The sequence below is a fragment of the Artemia franciscana genome, chromosome 15, assembly GCF_032884065.1.
Source record: "Artemia franciscana chromosome 15, ASM3288406v1, whole genome shotgun sequence".
Classification (NCBI taxonomy): domain Eukaryota; kingdom Metazoa; phylum Arthropoda; class Branchiopoda; order Anostraca; family Artemiidae; genus Artemia; species Artemia franciscana.
Window position 1 is genome coordinate 1,346,170 of NC_088877.1, and position 21,817 is coordinate 1,367,986.

A 21,817-nucleotide genomic window follows, 5' to 3' on the forward strand; every position below is an offset into this window, starting at 1 on the left:
ACGCTCGTAGCTTTTGATGGGTAATACTAAAATTGATGAATCTTATAAATTAGGAATCAGTATAATAAGCCGACTTTTTTTTACATATCTATCGATATCCAAATCCGATTTTTAGAGTTTCGGTTACTATTGAGCCGAGTCGCTCCTTACCTACAGTTTGTTACCATGAATTGTTTGATATATGGAATTTGTGTTTTTACTAGAAGGAAGATCACGGATGTGTGTTTATTTTTTTTTCCAGGATTGATCATACCAAACCAATTGTTCTAAGAGATCGGGAGTAGGCTTTTTCAACCGTAAATCAAAAGTTCTAGCGCCCTTTATAAGTGACCAAAAAGATTGGAGGACAACTAGCCCCCCTCCAATGTTTCTTTTTTCCTCAAACATCCGATAAATTCCGAGATAGCCATTCGAATCAGCTTAGTCAAAATATTCAGTATCTATGCCATTGAGGAAGACAAAACCTCACATAGCCTATGCAAAAGGGCTGTAAGTTACCCAATTTGGGCATTGCACACATATAGTATTTGTATTTGGAAAACGGGAGGGGGGATTTTCTGCGGGAGTGGGATTTCCCGTGGCTACGAAAGTTTCGGGAGGAAATTTTACATGGGGAGACGGGATATCCTGGCATGATTTGAAAAACGGTCACAAATGAAATAGAAAACACAAGTTTTTTAGGCTGTAAGTAAGGAGCAAGATTAAAACTTAAAACGAAAAGAAATTATTCTGTAAATTAGGGGAATTACATATTCGTCATTCCTCACTCTTAACACTAAAGTCTGACTATTTGTCACAATTCTTTTGAGAAAAACTGTACAAATACAAAGGCCGTCGAGTTTAGTAAGAATTGTTTAAAGAACTTTAAAACTTTGGCGTAAAGACTTGAGGGTTGAGGGAGGGGTAGTCTCCCCATTTACGGACAATTTCTGTTCGTTCAAGCTTTAATGTTGCTCCATATTTTCAGTCGAAAAATATAACTTTTATTTATTTAATATTTAAAAACACTGACAGTGCAATAACTCATAGCGGTAACATCTATGAGAGATGAGACGCGTGCTTCTTATAATATTTCTTGAATGATTGCAAAGTCCAGAAAGATGACACTATTGGCAAAGAACTTATCCTACATACTGTGAGGCAACACGCATCGTGCTGTACAAACCAACTCCCGATATGTAAAAAGAATTCCACTGAGTATAAATACTGTACGAAGATGGAACGAAGAAAGGCCTAACATCCTTTTCTGTACAGTTTGTCAAGTCAACATTACTAGTAAATGAAGCTTTACTTTTAGCTTTCTTAATGTTTGCAAAATAAATAAAAAATCCAAGAATTGTTATTTGCTGAATGTTTGGAAACTGATATACAACCTGAACAACTTAATCTGGCTGAAATTATTCAAAAGTATCATTCGTCAATGAAAAAATGTGCCTCGAAGGCAATTCCTTGTTGGGGCGTGGAGACTTACCAACGATAGATTCAGTTTAAATATCGGTTTGATTTGTACTCACACTGGGATGACCTCTGCTCTGCTCTTTCTTCTGCAGCTTGATTTGGCTTATTTTTGTCCGAAAATATTTCTGTCAATTTTCATTTCTCTTCACGTACCTGCGCATAAAGTGGAGAAATCGAGCTCTGCACTTCCTTGGCTAGATTTGGAATTTTATAGTAACTACTTCCAGTAATAAAGATTTACGTTACCAATTTATCTTACCCAAGGCCTTTCCTATACCCATAGCCTTTCTTAAACCCATGGCATTCCGTATACCCAATACCCTTCCTATAATAATAATAACTGATTTACTACCCACAAAAACACTACAGAATAGCTATTAGAACACGGAGTAAAACGAAATTAAACACAACCAAAAAATGAAAAAACTACAAAAACGAAAAATATTAACTATAGAAAAAAAATTAACAAGACGATTATAGGGAGAAAGTCGATAAAGAGCTGTACTTTAGAGCTTTACCCATGCTATTGCCTATACTTAAGACATTTCTCTAACAAAACATTCCCTATACCTAAGGTTTTCCTAAATATAAGACCTTTCCTATACCCAAGATATTCCCTATACCAAAGACATATCCTATACCCAAGACACTCTCTATACCAAAGACATGTCCCATGCGTAAATTATTCCCTATACTTGTGCCCTTCTTAGAACCATGGCATCCCCTATATCCAAGACCTTCCCTATGCTCGGCTTTCTTATAATCGGGGTCTCCCAAGGCCTTTCATATACCCATGACATTCCCTTGTACCAATGACTGTTTATCAATACGGCTGTTTACACAATACAGAGTTGTAATATTCCATCAGGTTGTTCAGTCAATAAAATTGGTATGACTTTGAAGACCCGACATTTCTCAATTCTTTGCAATATTTAGGCTTGTGTCATTTTCTTTTCTCACACTGAAACATGGGACCAACGGAATGAACAGCCCTTAAGCCAAACAGGCCAAGACCCTAAATCTGCAAAAAGGCACATGCTACCTTCAAGGTAATAAAATATTTTAGTTTAAACAATAATTTCTAATTAAAATTTTAGTTCAGAGTTTTAATTACGACCAAAGTGAATTTATTTCGAATAGATTTTTTTAAGACATAGTAACTTAAGGCTGTAAGCCATTATAAATAACAAGGCAGTGGAAATTAAAGAATGCCAAACGAGCCTACCTTGCTTGTATTGTTTATTCTTAGCGGCAAAAAGCTTATCCATTTTATAGGTGTAATAGGGCGCCAATATAGCCAGAAAACCCGGTGCAATGAACATTTTTTAAGCCGTTTGAGCTTAAATGAGGCAGATAAAGGTATATTACTAAGGAGATTTGTTTCTCCGTTGAGCGTATTGACTGAATAGGCCTTAAGCCATCAAAGCCAAAATGAAGCAAATAATTTCAAACCCCAAGGACATTTGTCTTTATTTGCTGTTGATAACAATTGAAAATGTTTGAAAAAGTATCGTGCCCAAACGTTAATACCTGTTTGCTATCAGTGACAATTGAAATACAAAAAAAGTGATTTGGTCCCACCTCCAAAAACACAAAGGCCAGGTCAAATCCACCGGTTTTCTCAAACTCTCCGCTAAAACTTGTATTGAGAAACGCTCTAAAATACAATCTTTTTATATCTTCTTTTCGGTGCAAAAAGTTCATAATGACTTGGTTGATGGTAAAAAAAAGGACTGTTAACGATGTGAAGCCATCTTAGTAGCCCATTTCTAAATGCACTATGCCACACCTCAATGATGGAAATATTTTGCTTTGGTCTTTGATAAGGATTATTATCTTTTGCTCTTAGCTAGGGTTTTCAGCGCACGGGACAATGTTGATTCCCACCCCCCCATGACTACAACAATATAAGTAAACAAAAAACTTAGTTTGACCCCCTCATAGCCTGAGCCGGTGGACAGCCCCCTAGAAACGCCACTGCTTGTGCTGTGCTATAGCGTGCCTCATTTGAGAGTCATTTAGGGAGACGTAGGACTATCTGAATCCAAGAATTGGCCATTATGGATCTAGTCAGACAAACCAGGGTATTTAGCTATCGGGGCGTATACATTGCGTTGCTTTTCTTTCCTGATTACCTGGCCTTATTTTCTGTCTGGTAGGCTGTGAATCAATGGCAAAACATACTATCTTTACTTGTTCTTCAATTTTTTATATATATTTAAAACAAAACAAGATAAGTTATTCCAGTTTGTTTAATAAAAGAATACATGGCAGAGGAGAATCTTTTTTTTTGTTCAATTTGAGCAGTATTTTCTTTTTCTTTTTTTTTTTTGGGGGGGGGCTATTTTCTCCAGAATCTTTTTTTCTTTTGTTTTTTTAGTGATCAATTTATTCTTTTCAATTTCGAGCTTGTTTCATAATATTACCTGCCAAAATTGCTGTAGAGACGTGGCCAATTTCTCTCTTGTTCAGCTCACATAGTAAAAGAAATAGGAAAAATGATAATATATTTTAAATGATTTCTGGCATCGAGTCAACAGTATTATCTGTAAAATTTATAACTTTCAGCAGAAAAACAAATAAGTAGCAAATGAAGATATTTTATTCACGAAATCTATAAACTTTCATGATAACCGCCAATGATAAATCCAGACACTAACACAAAATACGAAAGCACTGCAGGTAGCAGTAGATCTTCTCAGTGACGAAAGATTGAAGGGGGGCGGGGGCATGGCGATTTTGTTGTTTTTTTCTTGGAAACATTTTTTGTATTGAAAAGACGCAAAATAATACTGAAAAGTAATATGAAAAAGGGATATTTTAAAAATTAGAAAATCCGTAAACTTTAAACACATAAAATTATGCTGAAAATTCTAAAACTATTATGTAGGGACAAAATATGGCCCATCTGCGAAAATTTTCTACAATTAATTCTTCAATGTACATTTTTCTATCGAATAAACGTACAGCGATATTTTGAAAGAATATCCTGAAGAAGATAATGATACTCGCAAAAAGTACATACCTCAAAATTGAAATGTAACAATATATATGGATAAAAAATTTGATAACGCAATGGTCAGAAGCTTGTCAGTGGCCGTGGTAACTCTGGTTCGAATCTTGGAGAGGACAAATGTTTTTGTTCTTTGCTGGCGCAATAGCTTCGATCTCAGTTTGATAGTAAGAGACCCAAAGTTCACAATCAGCTGTAGCAACACACTACAGGGCCGATGCAAGGACCTTAGCAGTCAAGTAGCGTCATTAATTGAATATATATACATACAATATGTATAAATTATTGAAAATTTTGACAATGGTCACATCAGAACTGTCAGATCAAACTGAGCTAAGTCAAAGGGATTGGTTCCTTACATGGTCTCAGTTTTTTACACGTTACTTATATGAACGTTACTCATATGAAAATTATGTTGCTTCTTTTTCTTATGGCTTTGAATTTATATATAAATTCATAAAATTTGAGTTTATAGAAATTTTCCGTCAGTTATTACTGGAACTACAGTCCCTCAGATAAGAAACCAAAATACCCTATCGGAATATACCTATGTTTCTTGGTACATAAACAACGTCGGTTATTCATGGTTGAAGGAACAGGTTTCCTAACCAGAATCCTTTCTGGGGACTTAACAACTATCGAAAAAGACCTTCCTCCTATCTTCCATTGAAAAACTAAATATGCTTACAAAAAAAGAAACATATTTTCAAATAAACCTTTTCATAGTTTTTAACCGTACAAGTTTCAAATAAATAACCTCTTTAATAAATTCTCGTATGTAATGACGATAGTGAAACAATCTTTTCAAGTTAATGATAATGAGAAAAATAGTCACTAAAACAAACAGACATTTCAGATGGATATGCCACAAATTTAGAAATGAATTCGGCAAATATATCAATAAAAAAATAACCAATTAGATGGGAGAATCAGTTAAACGGGATTTTGTTTTTGCAAATAAGGGATGAAACTAAAATCTGGACAAGAGTAGGTTCAGAACTGACAATTAACAATCAACAAATGTTCTTAAACTAACACATGCCTATGGACACTAACTAAAGAGCAAAGACTCATACAATTACTATTTGAGTCAGAATGATGGCAAATTGACACAAATATATAAAAGGCATATTTTCAAAAATAACAAAAAATTAATCAGCAATAACTTTAACAACTTTTTAAGAAAATAAAAAATGGAACTATAAATAAATAAAATAGAAAAGCTATAGCATCTCTTCAAACGCAGCCATTAAGTCGCTCTGCATGTTCATGTCAATCAGACCCTGTAATAAAAAAAAATCAATTTTTGTGTTAATTATTTTCACTGAACTCTGCAAAATATGTCTATCAACGAATCAAACGACCTGTAAGTAAGGAGCAACCCGGCTCAATACTCTAAAAAATTGAATGTTAATACCAATAGGTACATCAAAAGAATCGGATTTTTTATGCTTGTTTCAAATATATAAGTTTCATCAAGTTTAGTCTTACCCATGAAAAGTTATGAGCCTGAAAAAATTTACCTTATTTTCGAATAAAAGGGGGTAACACCCCCTAAAAGTGATAGAATCTTAATGAAAATTACACCATCAGATTCAAAACCCCAATGTAGTGGTTTCAAGCTCCTATTTATAAAAATTTGGAATTTTGTATTTTTTGCCACAAGAAAGATCACGGATGTTTATTTATTTGTTTTTTATTTGTTTTTCCCAGGAGTGACTGTATCGATCTAACGGTCCTAGAGTATCGCGAAAGGGATCATTCAAATGTAAATTATAAATTCTAGTGGCCTTTTCAAGTGAACAAAAATTGGAGGGTAACTAGGCCCCCTCCCACACTCACTTTCCCCCAAAGTCCCCCGATCAAAATTTTGAGATAGCCATTTTGTTCAGAATAGTCGAAAATCTACTAACTATGTCTTTGAGGAAGACTTAATCCCCCACAGTCCTCCGGGGAAGGGCTGCAAGTTATGAACTTTGCCCATTGTTTACACATAGTATTGGTTATTGGGAAGAATACAGACGTTTTCAGGAGGGATTTTTTCTGGTAGGGGTGGTGGGAGGGGATTACGTGGGGGGATATTTTCATGGAGGATGTTTTCATGGGGAAATGGAAATTTCTATGAAGGGGCGCCGGATTTCCCAACATTATTTAAAAAACGATTAGAAATTAAATAAAAAAAAAACAAGTTTTTTCAACCGAAAGTAAGGAGCAACATTAAAACTTGAAACGAACAGAAATTATTACGTGTATGAGGGGATTTGCCCCTTTGTCAATACCCTACTCTTTACGCTAATGTTTTTTTAGTATTTTCAAAAGAGCTATATATTCTAATTAAACGGCCTTTGTGATTCAGAGCGTCATTCTTAAAGAATTGGAACATAACTCGAACTTTGGCGTAAAGAGCGAGGTATTGACTAGGGGGTGACCCCCCATGGGTAATAATTTTTTTTTAAGTTTTAATGTTGCTCCTTACTTTCAGTTGAAAAAAACTTGTTGTTTTTTTTACTTTAATTAATGAAAAAGTCACGCCTAATATGGTGTTATCAGGGAGATTAACAGCAAAAATCACCTAAACAGCAGGATAGGATTTGTTTATTCAGTTAACAAAAACAAAATCACAAAGATCGCCATAAATCATCTAAAACAGCAAGAAAAAGAGAGATTACTATCCTATACGTCTGTGCTGAAAAATATGACTTAACTCATGAAATTTTTAAGCCAATCATATTATTCATTAAGCAGATCACAGTTGTCCCCTTAGGAGTAACTGAGTATAAACCGAACTGTAGCCCATAGTAATCATAAATTCAAAAACACGTTCGAAAAAAATTGTCAAGTGAGGAAGAATTACCATGTTCAGCTGATTCAGGAATGGTAACTACTATTTTGATTAGTCAATGATAAAATTTCGTTTCGAAAACAAATTTGTGGAAAATCAAACAATAGCCTGAAAGACTATAAAACACTGTAGGATCGAAATAAAAACTACACCATTTGGAATCATGATGACTGAGAACCCTATTTAAGAGAATTACAGTCCCCCCTCTAGAGCAACAACGGAAAATCAGTTTTTCACATGTGATGAAGTGATTACCTTAAAATTACCTTAAATCGCATTTACAGCGAGATAAGGTGGACTGCATCGTCCCGTAGAACATTTCGCTGTCGAATTGATGAGGTGACACAATTAGTGGGTGTGATGGGGTGTAGCGTCCCACTGGTACTTCCATTCCGCGTTACTCCACTCCAAATCGACCGCATTTTTGAAAGAATTAATTGATTCACCAATGACAGTCTCATTAAATGATGTGTTTCCTTCCCCCCTTTTTTAATCGCCACTAGTCGGGCGCTGAAACATTCAGAAAGGAGTTTAAAGGATAAGTTAAAAGGAAATTACTATATCCAGTAGAGTTTGTAAGTAATTAGCCGCAATATTTTACACACTACTACTGGTTTTCCTAAATTCATTTTTATTGTTTAGCTTATTGAGTATTTTTGAAGTAGTGAGCAGGATTAAAAGGGATGCTGCATACAAATCTGGGCTCTGCTTTTGCTTTGCTGGGCATGAACCAATCTCTGGTTTCGTTGCAGCCATTTGTAAGTTGATAATAAAGTTGAATAATAGAGAAGCTTTTAATTGATTTTCTTTAATTTAAAGATTTAACTTTGTTAAGTCTTTGATTAAAGTTAAATTAAAATAAATTTAACGTTAAATTAGACTGAATTTGATTATTTAAATTAATCTAATTAAATGGTTTAACTAAATTAATAAATTTAAAGATTTAACTTATTGACATAGTCAAAGTCAAAGACTCAAAGTTTACGGAGTTAAAACCTCCCTGAAATAAGTAGAAATACATTTTATTTTTATCCATATAGCCTACATGATCTTACATGAGATTGACTGATGTCTTGATTCTTTATTTTTAATAGTTTTATTTTATTTAAATATAAAATTCATACCAGAAGCCTCCTTTGTATAAAGCGTAATGAATAGTTTCACGCTAGTGTAAAACCTTCTCTATGGGCCACAGCCCCCTCCCCCTAAGATGGGAGTAACAACTTCTCATTTGAAAAAATGACCCACCACTCTAACACGGGATTGAACTAGTATAAGTGAAAAACCACATTCCCTTTTATATGCTTGTGAGACACTGACAGTTCGATTTGAAAAAAACCTATAGAAAAACATTGAATTTGAAAAATCATCTCACTTCAATTAAATTGTACGTCTTACAGAGAAAAAAAAAAAAAAACAATGTAAAAGAAATGAAATCCTTACCGCTTCACGTCTTCTCCTTTCCTGCTCTCTCATCCGCAGTCTGTCTCTCTCAATGGCAGCTTTATCCGTTCCTTGACCTGGTCCCGGACTCTCTGTTAGATCTTGTCGTGGTGAAGCAAGCGACGGAGTAGAAGATGGTCCAACGGGAAGCAGAATTGGTGCTGGCGAGGGGGTCGGAGAAGGGGTTAATGCAGGAGATTGAACTCCAAGACCTATTGACTGAAGATGAGGCGGCAGTTGCTTTGGATACACAGTGGGTGCTGGTGTACTAGGTGCACTTTCATTTAAATTAGGTCTCCTGAAAAAAAAGCATAAAATAAAAAAAAAAAATCTTGCTTTTATTCCCCTTGAAGAAGTACATAATCCATACTATAAGCAAATACAGTGAAATTTAGAAGTCTTCAAGATTCTAAATAAATCATTTCAAGTACAAATTTCAAAGCTCTTTTTAACTCATTAAACAATAAAATCAAAATTACTTATTAAATATTCCTTTTATTGTGTCATAGATTTCATCTGCAGTTTTCACAGAATGAAAAAAAAAACTGCATTTTTTTTTATTATTTTTTTTTGCAATTGACGCAAAAACCTTACAACGCAGTACCGCAGCTTCATAATTAAAAAGTCAGGAGCATTTTTTAGTACGAGATGTGTTTTTATCTGTCATAGGATCAACAATTAAAAAGAAGAAAGAAAATCCTCATATTAACCCAGATTACTGACCAGATTGAAAGTAGATTGACTGTTTAATATACAACAATATTCATTCCTGGAAGTATAAACAATTTCGGATTTGTTGATTGATAGATAAATGATAAATATTTTAAAACACAATTTGTTCAGCTAAGTGTAAATGACACTCTGACTTTTAGAGGCTTTAGGGGTTTAGCTCTTATCCTAGTTGTCTTAATTCTGTTCATTTTAAGTTTGACTTGATTACTCATTTGGGGTCTCATTTATTCATTGATAGTGATTTTTGTTCGTTTTATGTTTAAATTATTTTACTTCATTTCTGATCATTTTGGGTTAATGCAACTGTCTACTTATCACTGAAAAAATTTTTTTCGGAGAAAAAGTTTTTTAAATCAATTCCTTTTCAATTTTAATTGGCAACACTTTTTTAATTGAATAATAAAGAAATATGTATAAAACAATTTTCGGTTCCTCTGCAAAAGAATTAAAATTTCAGTTTGTCGCTTATATTTTATAAAAAATTATAACGAATTTTGACTCTAGTTGTACTATTGAACTTTGGATAGATGGGTAGGGGGAATATAGATACACCCTTTTGAGAGCCTAAATGCAGATACTGAGTTTTGATCTAGTCTTACATTCTCCTCAACATTCATTGAAAGTTTCAACTTGATACTCTAAGCCATTCCTGAGATATTGCAGATACGCGTTTTTGACAGTCTGGATGTACATGGTGTCTTGCAATTTAGTGCAAAATACCCTCAATATTCCCTGACAGTTTCAACTTGATACCGGTACTCGTTCCTGAGCTATTGCAGACACATCTTTTCGACAACATGGATAAACACTGTGTCTTTCGATTTAGCCGAATTTCTCTCTCAGAATTCCCTGAAAGTTTGAACTTAATACCTTTGCCATTCTTTAGACATTGCAAATACGTCCTTTTGACAGCCTGATGTAGACAGTGTCTTTTGCTATGGTTCTAATCCCCCCTCAAAATTCTATGAAAGTTCCAACTTGATAACCTCAGCCGTTCCTTGATACTCTCACCTGGATGCTTATAGCGTCTTTTGATTGAGTTCAAAATCCTCCTCAACACTTAATGGAAGTGTTAACTTAATACCCTCAGTTCATCCTGAAATATTACAGATACACCCTTTGACAACATAGGTACACATAATGTCTTTTAATTCACTTCAACATCCCCCTCAATATACCCTAACAGTTTCAACGTAATAAAAATTGCCACGGATTCCAGATATTTTACAGATACGCCATTTTTGACATCCTGGATGCACATAACATCTTTTAATTTAGTTAAACATCCCTTTCAACATTCCCAGAAATTTTCAACTTAATGCCCTACGTTATTCATGATCTGTCGCAGATACGCCCTTTTGACACCCTGGATGCAGATAGTATCTTTGGATTTAGTTCAACACCCCCTAAACATTCCATGGAGGTTATAACTTCGTACCCTTAGCTGTTCCTAAGATATTGCTGATACGTTATTTTGACAACCTGGATGTGGACAGGGTCTTTTGATTCGGTTCAGCATCCTCCTCGAAGTCCCTTGAAAGCTTCCGCTTGATAACCTTAGAAGTCATCGAGATATTACAAATACATCGTTTTGACAACCTGGGCATACGTACTGTCTTTTGATTTATTTCAACATTCCTCACAGCATTCCCTGAAAGTTTCAACTGGATATCCGCAGCCTTTAATGAGATCTCGCAGATAGACCGTTTGACTACATAGACACATATAAAATCTTTTGGTTTACTTCAACATACCCCTCAGCAGTCCCTGACTGTTTCAAGCTGATACCCTTAGTCATTCCTGAAACATTACATACACGTACTTTTGACAATCTCGGCACAGATATTGTCTTTTGATTTAGTCCTGCATCCCTCACAGCATTCCCTGAAAGTCTCAACTAAATATCCATAGCCGTTAGTGAGACATCAAAGATAAAACTGTTTGAAACATCGATGCAGACGGTGTCTTCGATGTAATTATAACTCTTGTCAATATTTCACAAGTTTCACAGTAATACCCTTAGCCTTTTTTTGAGACCCAGGATTAAACATATCTCCCTCCTTTATTAATAATAAACCTATATGTAAACAATGAATAATTTTCATAATTTACTGATTTTACTCCAGCTGCGGGGGGTTCATGTCATCCCCAGTGGCATATTTATTAGACCTTCCGACTATTATGAGCAGAATAGCTATCTCAAAACTTTGATTGGGTTGAGTGGTCAGGGAGGGAAACTAAGGACTTAGAAACTAAGGAAAATAAGGAGGAGGGAAGACGTGGTGGAAGGAGGGAGGACGTGGGAGGAAAACAAGACCCTCCAATTACTTCTGATTCTTAAAAAGGCACTACAATCTTTCTATTGCAATTCCTTCCATACGAAGTGTAATTTCCATAGAGGCACTAAACTGCATCCTGAGGCCAGTTTTTGGTGACTTTGCAGATGACATTGCCTCACTTTCAAGAAGATCTGCAGAAAAGAATGGATGAATTAGCAGAAAAAGCCTCCCCCACTGGTCTGTAGACCAATGTCAGCAAGGCAAAAGCCTTGCCTAACTCAATGGTTAATACTCTGGCAGCAGGCCTTCATGCTGGCCACATGCAGGCCACATACACCCAAAAACTTAAATTCACAATACTGAATATTAATCTTTTACTTGTAGTCCTAGACGGTTGTGATCATGGAGCATGTCAAAACAGCCAAAAAAAACTAGCTGGACTTGAAAATAAATGCATGAGAGCAACACTGGCAGTACACTAAACAAAGAGATTATCAATCGTAGAGATTAGAGGTCGGGCCAAGCTGCATCTAATCACCGAAAAAATTCGTAAGCAACCTTGGAAGTCTTTAGAGACTTTGTAAGAGACTTTGTAAGAGACTTTGGGACATACGATAAAAATGAAGAAGGGCAAACACCCATATGATATGTGGTGCTGGAAATCACATGATCTGTGCGGAAGTGGTAGGAAGCGTAAAACACTCGGGTGGTTACTGGAAAAGGAGGACACACCGTCCATGAGTTAGGTCGATTGGGAAGTACTAGTTATTGACCTTAGACCAAGAGCCGCAGCGGTTAGCAGTTGTTACCTTATGCACCTCAAGGCGTGAGAGTGGACCTAAGTTTAAATAAGTGAGCACTGCATCTTATTACCCTAAAGTTTTTCATAGGAACAGGGACATTATAAAGTTTCTATTCTAAATTACGTTACAAACCCATTGTCTGTTCCAAATAAAGATAATTTTAAAAGTAATTTTATTTTGAAAAAAAATTCTTTTTCCTTATTTGTTTCCCTTTTTCCTTTTTCTCTTACCGGCCCACGGAGTATTGGCGAAATAAATAAACAACTGGAACATTATATTTTATTTTATAATATAATATTAGATAACAGGAATAATATTGGAATTAATACAAAATATTAAATGTGAATAATAAACTGTAGCATACGTATACAAATAATAATAAACATAAATATTAATGCATATGAATACATTAATATTACATATAAACAATAGTAATATGTTATATAAATTATAGATAATATAAATAACATCTATAAATACAAAAAATAAATTTGCAAAGATTACCTAGTTTTATCTGATGCTTCATCATCATCTTTCTTCACTTCTATTTCTTCTGCATTTTTTCCTTTGTCAGCTTGTTCTTTCATAATCCTACGCATTTCTTGTTGCTCAATTAGCTGACGTTGCTGAAAAAATTGCAAATAAAAATCGGCTACACTATCCAACATAAAAACATGAACATCATAACGGTATCAAGTCAAGTTCAAGTTTTTTTTTCAATAAGCATAAAAAACCCTACAATCTAAAAAAAAAGTCCAAAGGGCCCAGAGGCCCGTTAACTGGGAAAAATAAATAAGAAATACAGCTCATGCGAATACTCACACAAAGATAACCAATCTCCACATCACCTAACATCGACGACAAACCTCACTTGGTCAGCTACATAAAGAACCAACGCTAAATCATAAAAATAAAATACAGCCCATTAAAATTTAAATTGAAATATTGACTATATTAAAAAAAAACAACAAACAAATAACAAGAGTGTGACGCCATGATGACAACCGTGTGAGGACCAGGGACATGAACGCAGGGGCAGGATGCAACAAAGAGCTATAAAACTGGGGTTTGCTAACATGCCTACATATATGTATAATTCACAGATAGCCCTACAAAAAAAGTAGCCCAGAAGTTTCTAATGAATCTGAAAATATCACGAAGCAAAAATTCCTTGCAAAATTTTAAGATATCTTAGTTCCAGTTGTTTTGGAGACAAAGCTAATGCTAAGAAAAAGGGAAGGACTTAAATTAAAACAAAATGAAAAGTTCCAATGATTTTCAAAAGGGGATGCTTGGGGATGGTTGCAGTGGTAGCTGCAAATTAATAAAAGACGAACACGGCCCATAGTAACCAAACACAATAGCCTGAAACCCCTAAAATAGCGTCGGACCGAACCACAAAGTGCGGTTGAAAACTCTGTTCAGGAAACTTACAGTCCCTTAGCTTGAAGAACGAGGAAAATCCATTGGCTTGAAAAACAAGGAAAACCCCCTTTGCATAAAAAAGCCAAAGGTAAAGGATGGGGCACTAGACCCTTAAGGTCCAAAGAGGCGACGCTTATCTCCGTCTCAAGGCCCTTCAGCCAGGAAGTGCAATGGGGGTATAAGGGCCAACCATCCAGTGCTTTCGCACACCCTTCCTGTTTACGCCCTTCCATTTCTCCAGGTAATCATTTAGAGCTGGGCGGACTCTGGCTGAGCATACAGAGCCATGCCACTGACCGCCGTCCCAAATCAAATAATTGGGTAAACTAGGATTCGAACCCTCGCCCTCTCGGGCAAAGGATCCTAAATCCAGCGCACCAATCCACTCGGCTTGGTGCATGGTACCTTTTTTGCATACGAAGCATTCTTTTTTTCTGTTTTTCCTCCGCTGTTAGCAGGGCACTGGAACAATATAGAGCTGTTTAAGGGCTCATTGTAGAGTAAATTGCCACATCTACTCACTTTAGTAATTAACACAAATGTTACTTAAAAGCAGAGATGTCTTTAGAAGATACACATGTAGCGCCAACTGTCATGATAATACACTACAAAATGTCATGATATGATATAATAAATAAACTGACATGGTAATAGGGTAATAATAAATTAAATAAATTACATGATATGGTAATAATAAACCGTCATGGTACTCTCATGACATATTCGGATTCAAAACTTGTTTATATATCTGGAATAGCGTGTTAGATTAATAATGGGTAAATAAGACAAGGCTCAAGAACAAGTTACGAGGGCCAAATATAAAGTATAAACAGTTTGGATAAGACAAATAAAAAAAAAGGGTAAAGGATACGGCATTAGACTTTACAGTCCCTACCAGCGGTGCTGATCTCCGTTTCTTGGCCCTTCAGCCAGGAAGTGCAATGGGGGGTTGGGGGCCAACCATCCTGTGCTTTCGCACACCCTTCCTGTTTACCTTCCCCAGATTTCTCCAGGTACCCATTTAAAGCTGGGTCGACTCTGGCTAAGCTTACAGAGTCACGCCACTGACTCCCGTCCCAAACTGAACAATTGGTTACACTGGGATTTGAACCCGCGTCCTTTCAGACAAAGGATCCCAAATCCAGCGCACCAACCGACTCGGCTAGGACGGCTAATATGTTGACAAATGTTGATTATAAAAAAAAGCTCAGTGTTTCTAAGAACGTTTACGTTAATGCACTCATCAGCACAGAAACTATGCACTGGAGGACATCTCTGGCACCAATACACTGATAAATTTAAAAATACATGTTTAATGTCGACATCTTCACATTTACAAACGTTAATTTTGGTGGAGTCGTGAAGCTCAATTTGCTTTCGGGGACAAGGGCCAAATCACGAGTTACTTTCGTGCCGTAAAAGTGGCATGGAACTTGTAAAAAAGAAAAACAATTTTAATCCAAATGCCGTTGAAAAGAGAAATTTAAAGTACTTCTTCTAAAGGTGCACACAAGAATGGCTCATGGCTCATGTAATTTAGCTCATTCATGGGAACTCGAAAAAATTCTTAGAGAGTGGAAGCAGTGACTGAGAGACAAGCACAGATAAAAAAAAAGAACACAAACTTTATCCTGTTTCTCCTTGGCTTGTTTTTTAAATTGTTCAAACGTATCCTTCAACACAGCACCAGAAACACCCGGAGTAGATCCAGCCATATTTTGGGCCAACGAAGACCATGATGCTACATTTTTTATCTGCAAAGTAAAATATAAACCTTATTATAATGATGTCGTTACTATTAAAAGCACCTCCAGACAATAATAACAGGTCATGTTCCTACCTAAGGTTTCCTAGACTCAAATTTAAGCCATGGTTGAAAAGTCAATAAAACACTTTATATGGTATTACTTAAACCTTGCATGCAGACAATAATCGATGTAGCGCAGGAACCTATCTCCTGATTCTCTGATTCCGGCCGGGAGTGGCCGCACTAGCCAAGTGGTTGGCGCGCCAAACTTGCAGTCATGTGTCCAAATGGGCGGGGGTTAGAAACCTGGAGTCGCTGATTATCCTCAGATATTTCTATAGTGTCTACAGAATCTTTGACATTTGTTGGGAGAGATAGTGTAAATAAATACAGTTATGCGAGCTTCTATCTTCCCCGTTTAAAGATTTTGGGACACAATAAGGCTGAGCACTTCAAATCGACTCCGCCTTCACGTTTTCCAACTCCAATCCAACTCCTTCCAATACTCCACATTGTAACCACTTTCCTCTGTGGTGCAAGTGCTGCTTTCTGTGATACAAGCGTTGCTTTATCCAATTTTGAAAACAAAATTGCGTCACCTTAATCTTTTCTCATTTGTATAGTTTTTTGGACGACTTGCGTCAACTCGCAATATTTGGGCCCATCTTGATAGAATTTTAAATTCCTTAAGCACCTTATAATGCAACAAACAAACCCCACAAAAATGCAACTCCAGCGACGTTAGTGACTCAGTTACGTCCAGCGGGCGACTCAGTTCTGATCTGAAAATTATTCCGGGGGATTAAATTTCCTTGTAATAATGATGTAGAACAAAACAAAATAGAACAAAATAATGATGATATCATATTAATTATATAAGCTCAAGTTGAGACTGAGATCAAAAACTCACCACAACGGTTCGTTCTTTAGCTATGAGGCTTTTAATGGTTGAATGCCCAAGGTCAGTTTTAAAAAATTCAAAGATTTGATACTTTGATGACAATAGTTTTATGGTTCCGGGGTATCGCTAGTTTAATCTTTATGAATTAATACTTTTAACCTGCTTCAATAATGGATTAAAATTAACTCAGTTTCACTCAACGTCCAGATTTCCATTACCTAGAACACTAATATCATTATTGACATTTGAAGGTCAAGTTTCAGGGTTTAAGTGAATATAAGAGACAAGTTTCCATTTGTATAGTTAGTTCTGTTTCTGTCCTCATCATGTGGGCGTTCATTGTTCAAACTGTATTATATGTAAATAAATACTATTACACTTTACACAGACTTTACAAAAATTAAAGACGTTAGAAGTCCTCAACAGGTCTAATTGTCATCCAATTGTCATTTAATTGTCATGCTACCCTAAGAATGCGAAAGAAGGCATGCATATTAATAGGACTGTAAACGAAAATTTAAAAGGAGTAAAAATACAAATGGAGAAACTTTATACTTTTTGTTAACAAGAATCCAAAAAGACTCGTTTTGTTTTAAGCTCTGAGTCAAAGAGTATGGGTAACTTATAAGAATTGGAACTGGCGATAAGGTCGACAAAAAAACGCCATCTAACATTTGGCGACACTTGGCATTTTTTTTCATTTAATAATAAGAATAATAAATTTAATTAGTACCATTGGTAAAATTAGGGTCTTAGTAGGTGTCCGATCTCAGTTCCTGACATAAGAATGATGACAGAGCTGGAAAAAATACCAAGTGTAATCGAACACTAGATGGCGTTGTTTTTTTTTTTTTTTTTTTTTTTTTTTTTTTTTTTTTTGCGGAGTGTAGCACCAGTTCCCATTCTTATAAGTTACCTATAATCTTTGATTTGAGCCTTTTATTGGACTGAAAGATCAATTTTAACAACTTGGAATTTGGTTTTTGCCTAGAAATTTTATATCTAAGTCAGGGCCGTATACAGGGTTTTTTTTTCGGTATAAGAGAGGAGGGGTACAAAAATTTTTTTTGGGGGGGAGAGGGTTACAAAAACTTTAAAAATGATCAAATATATTTATATTCATGTTTGTTACGTTTTTTCGAGTCGGACAAACATTTCAGGGGGAGGGGGTTCAAACCCCCTACCCCATCCCCTGGATACGGTCTTGATTTAAGTGGCTCTTCTTCTTTAAAATCATCTAATCTTGTACATATTTGTATGTCGAAGTAGAATATAACTTGATATTGTCTAAAAAAGCTTAATTTTGCAAAAAACTGAATATTTTCCATATATTAAACCTCAACATCATTTATAGGCAACACACCATGCAACTCACGTTTTAGAGAAATTGTATTTCAAAGCTTTTTGCATTTTACAATGATGTTATCTTATAAATTTTTGTACGGTCAAGTTGAATCTGAGGTCAAAATCTCCCAACAGTGACTTTTTCTTAACTTTAAGCTTTTTAGTGCCTGAATAATACACTTTAGGGAGTTCAAACAGGGTTATTACCTAGAATTCTTATTTGTAAAGGGTTTTGCTCTTAGAAATACTGTTTTCTTTTCCCTTTTTTAGGTCTTACAGTAGATTTAAGATGGGCCAGGAAGCATAAAAGGTTTCTTTTTCCTGTCTTTGGCACTTTAACTGTTTCACTAATGTTTTTACTTCTTAGATACAAAACTGACAAAATGGCTAATTTGGCTAATTGAATAAATAACGGCCAATTCCAAAGAACTCGAGTTAAAAAAAAAAAAAAAATGCAAAAAACAGAAAAATTGAAAATAAAAGAAAAAGACTCACTCCAGATAATGTAGGAGCAGATGCAACAACTGCTTCACCCATTAGTTCTTCCACAAGTTCTTCACTCGACTTATTACCGAAAGTTGGCTTAGTACTAGGAGAACTAGAGCTGACTAGATTAGGGTTAGAATCTCTGCCATTACTGTTGACACCATTTGTGAGGGGTTTACTGGAGTTACCTTCAATACAGAGTTTCAAGGATTCAACTTTATCAGGTACCGTATGAGAGGATAGGCTTTGCATGGGTATCAATACTGGTGGTTCTCTCTGAAACAAACATAAGGAATTGTAAATCTTGAAGAAAACACCCCCCCCAGACAAAACTGTTGACCCAACAAGTATTCAATTTAAAACCACTAGGGGTCATAACGGTTAAATAACGTCATTATCAATTAATAATGTTATCGGTCTGGGCAATTCGTTTGGGGGAGGAGCACTCACCCCTGTACACCTTCGTTTGTTTCACATTAGAAAAAGTGGAGGGTGGAGGAAAAGTAACGTTATATGGGGAAAAGTTTTGTATGGGCGTCCATATCCACTGAGATAACCCGTGACCACAACAATAATTGTAAATCATAGAAAAGACCCTCCACCCTAAAGAAAGACACTGAGTTCATGGTAAATTTGATTCCTAAAAAATGGTTCCGCTTTACAATTATATTTATATGTTAGCACAGCCTCAACTCAGGGGGCTGGGAGATTCTGCGCACACACACACACACACACACACATATATATATATATATATATATATATATATATATTTGTGAGATATAAATCATAACAGGAATTTGCAGCACAAGTCCTTAGGATTTCTTTTTGCTGCTATAATTTATTAGTAGTGTCATTTTGTGTCAAATGGCATAGTGAAGGAAAGATCAAAAGATTACTTACTGGAGGGGACTGGGGGCCGAAGCTTAAAAAATTATATGCTCAATTTTACAGACAATTTGGCAGTTCGGTGATTTACTTATCTTTTTCGGTTTTTACGCAAAATTAATGCTGATAAATTAGTTGCTTCAAACTACGTATTTGATTAATAATAGATATTTTGAAGATTTGTTTTTTTCTTCTTTTTTCTCTTGATATATTCCTGTAAAATCAAAAATTTCCCATTCTGTAGAAATAGAAACATTCAATGTTTCTTTTTAATCTGTTTATTTTATTTAAAACTCTTGACTCAGTCATTGGGGGGGGGGGGAGGTTAGAGGGCTAAGACCTTTCCTAGGATCCATTACCCCTACCCCCAAAAAGGTCCTGAAATTTTTCTCATCATGGTAAAAAAAAAATTAACAAGATTCCCCCTTTCAAAACCAATTGATTTTAAGCCGTGTTGTTTGTCTTTCCGTCAAATAAATAGGCTACAGTTTTATTCTCTTAAGATCCTTTTTTAATTTTTACCAACCTTCAACAAAATTAGTGCGATTCTGATTATCGTTTCTTATGAATTCTTTTGCAGATTACCTAGCAAACACTACCAAATAGGTTTACACAACCCATAAATATATACTTTACAGTATGGGGAGCCTTTTTCTACTAGTAAACTCGGTTCTCCCGAAGATTGTGGAGTTTTATAAAACTTGTTCAGCTTTATGAAAGTTATTTGCCATAGACAGCTTCAAGATTACAGTCGAATGAGACTCATGTACTATAGAACCCAGTCACAGCCTATATAGACACTAGTTGCGCGGAGTCGTATCTTACCCATAGAAGGATTTCAACACACATCTTTAGACTAGGCGTAGACCTCCGGTGCTTCGACAGCTTATCAGCGCAGAAGGATCTTGGCTCTATTCCGCCAATCAGTGCGGAAAGATCTTGGCTCTATTCCACCAATCAGTGCGGAAAGATCTTGGCTCTATTCCGCCAATCAGTGCGGAAAGATCTTGGCTCTATTCCACCAATCAGTGCGGAAAGATCTTGGCTCTATTCCGCCAATCAGTGCGGAAAGATCTTGGCTCTATTCCGCCAATCAGTGCGGAAAGATCTTGGCTCTATTCCGCCAATCAGTGCGGAAAGATCTTGGCTCTATTCCGCCAATCAGTGCGGAAAGATCTTGGCTCTATTCCGCCAATCAGTGCGGAAAGATCTTGGCTCTATTCCGCCAATCAGTGCGGAAAGATCTTGGCTCTATTCCGCCAATCAGTGCGGAAAGATCTTGGCTCTATTCCACCAATCAGTGCGGAAAGATCTTGACTCTATTCCGCCAATCAGTGCGGAAAGATCTTGGCTCTATTCCGCCAATCAGTGCGGAAAGATCTTGGCTCTATTCCGCCAATCAGTGCGGAAAGATCTTGGCTCTATTCCACCAATCAGTGCGGAAAGATCTTGGCTCTATTCCGCCAATCAGTGCGGAAAGATCTTGGCTCTATTCCGCCAATCAGTGCGGAAAGATCTTGGCTCTATTCCACCAATCAGTGCGGAAAGATCTTGGCTCTATTCCGCCAATCAGTGCGGAAAGATCTTGGCTCTATTCCACCAATCAGTGCGGAAAGATCTTGGCTCTATTCCGCCAATCAGTGCGGAAAGATCTTGGCTCTATTCCGCCAATCAATGCGGAAAGATCTTGGCTCTATTCCGCCAATCAGTGCGGAAAGATATTGGCTCTATTCCGCCAATTAGTGCGGAAAGATCTTGGCTCTATTCCGCCAATCAGTGCGGAAAGATCTTGGCTCTATTCCGCCAATCAGTGCGGAAAGATCTTGGCTCTATTCCGCCAATCAGTGCGGAAAGATCTTGGCTCTATTCCGCCAATCAGTGCGGAAAGATCTTGGCTCTATTCCGCCAATCAGTGCGGTCTGATTGGCGGAGATCTTGGCTCTATTTCGCCAATCAGTGCGGAAAGATCTTGGCTCTATTCCGCCAATCAGTGCGGAAAGATCTTGGCTCTATTCCGCCAATCCATGCGGAAAGATCTTGGCTCTATTCCGCCAATCAGTGCGGAAAGATCTTGGCTCTATTCCACCAATCAGTGCGGAAAGATCTTGGCTCTATTCCGCCAATCAGTGCGGAAAGATCTTGGCTCTATTCCACCAATCAGTGCGGAAAGATCTTGGCTCTATTCCGCCAATCAGTGCGGAAAGATCTTGGCTCTATTCCGCCAATCAGTGCGGAAAGATCTTGGCTCTATTCCGCCAATCAGTGCGGAAAGATCTTGGCTCTATTCCACTAATCAGTGCGGAAAGATCTTGGCTCTATTCCGCCAATCAGTGCGGAAAGATCTTGGCTCTATTCCGCCAATCAGTGCGGAAAGATCTTGGCTCTATTCCGCCAATCAGTGCGGAAAGATCTTGGCTCTATTCCGCCAATCAGTGCTGAAAGATCTTGGCTCTATT

General features: G+C 36.5%; 1 protein-coding gene across 1 annotated transcript in view; it reads right to left on the minus strand.

The window, feature by feature from the left end:
* Positions 1–4,042: 4,042 nt before the first annotated feature.
* LOC136036689 (bromodomain-containing protein 3-like) overlaps positions 4,043–21,817 on the minus strand; it is a 131,461-nt gene continuing 113,686 nt past the window's right edge. The window contains exons 15-19 of the mRNA XM_065718999.1: positions 18,483–18,749; positions 15,621–15,749; positions 13,075–13,196; positions 8,757–9,054; positions 4,043–5,754 (exon numbers count right to left, since the gene is read on the minus strand). Coding sequence (XP_065575071.1) covers positions 5,695–5,754; positions 8,757–9,054; positions 13,075–13,196; positions 15,621–15,749; positions 18,483–18,749 — 876 coding nt within the window. The 3' untranslated portion in view covers positions 4,043–5,694. The remainder of the gene's footprint in view (positions 5,755–8,756; positions 9,055–13,074; positions 13,197–15,620; positions 15,750–18,482; positions 18,750–21,817) is intronic.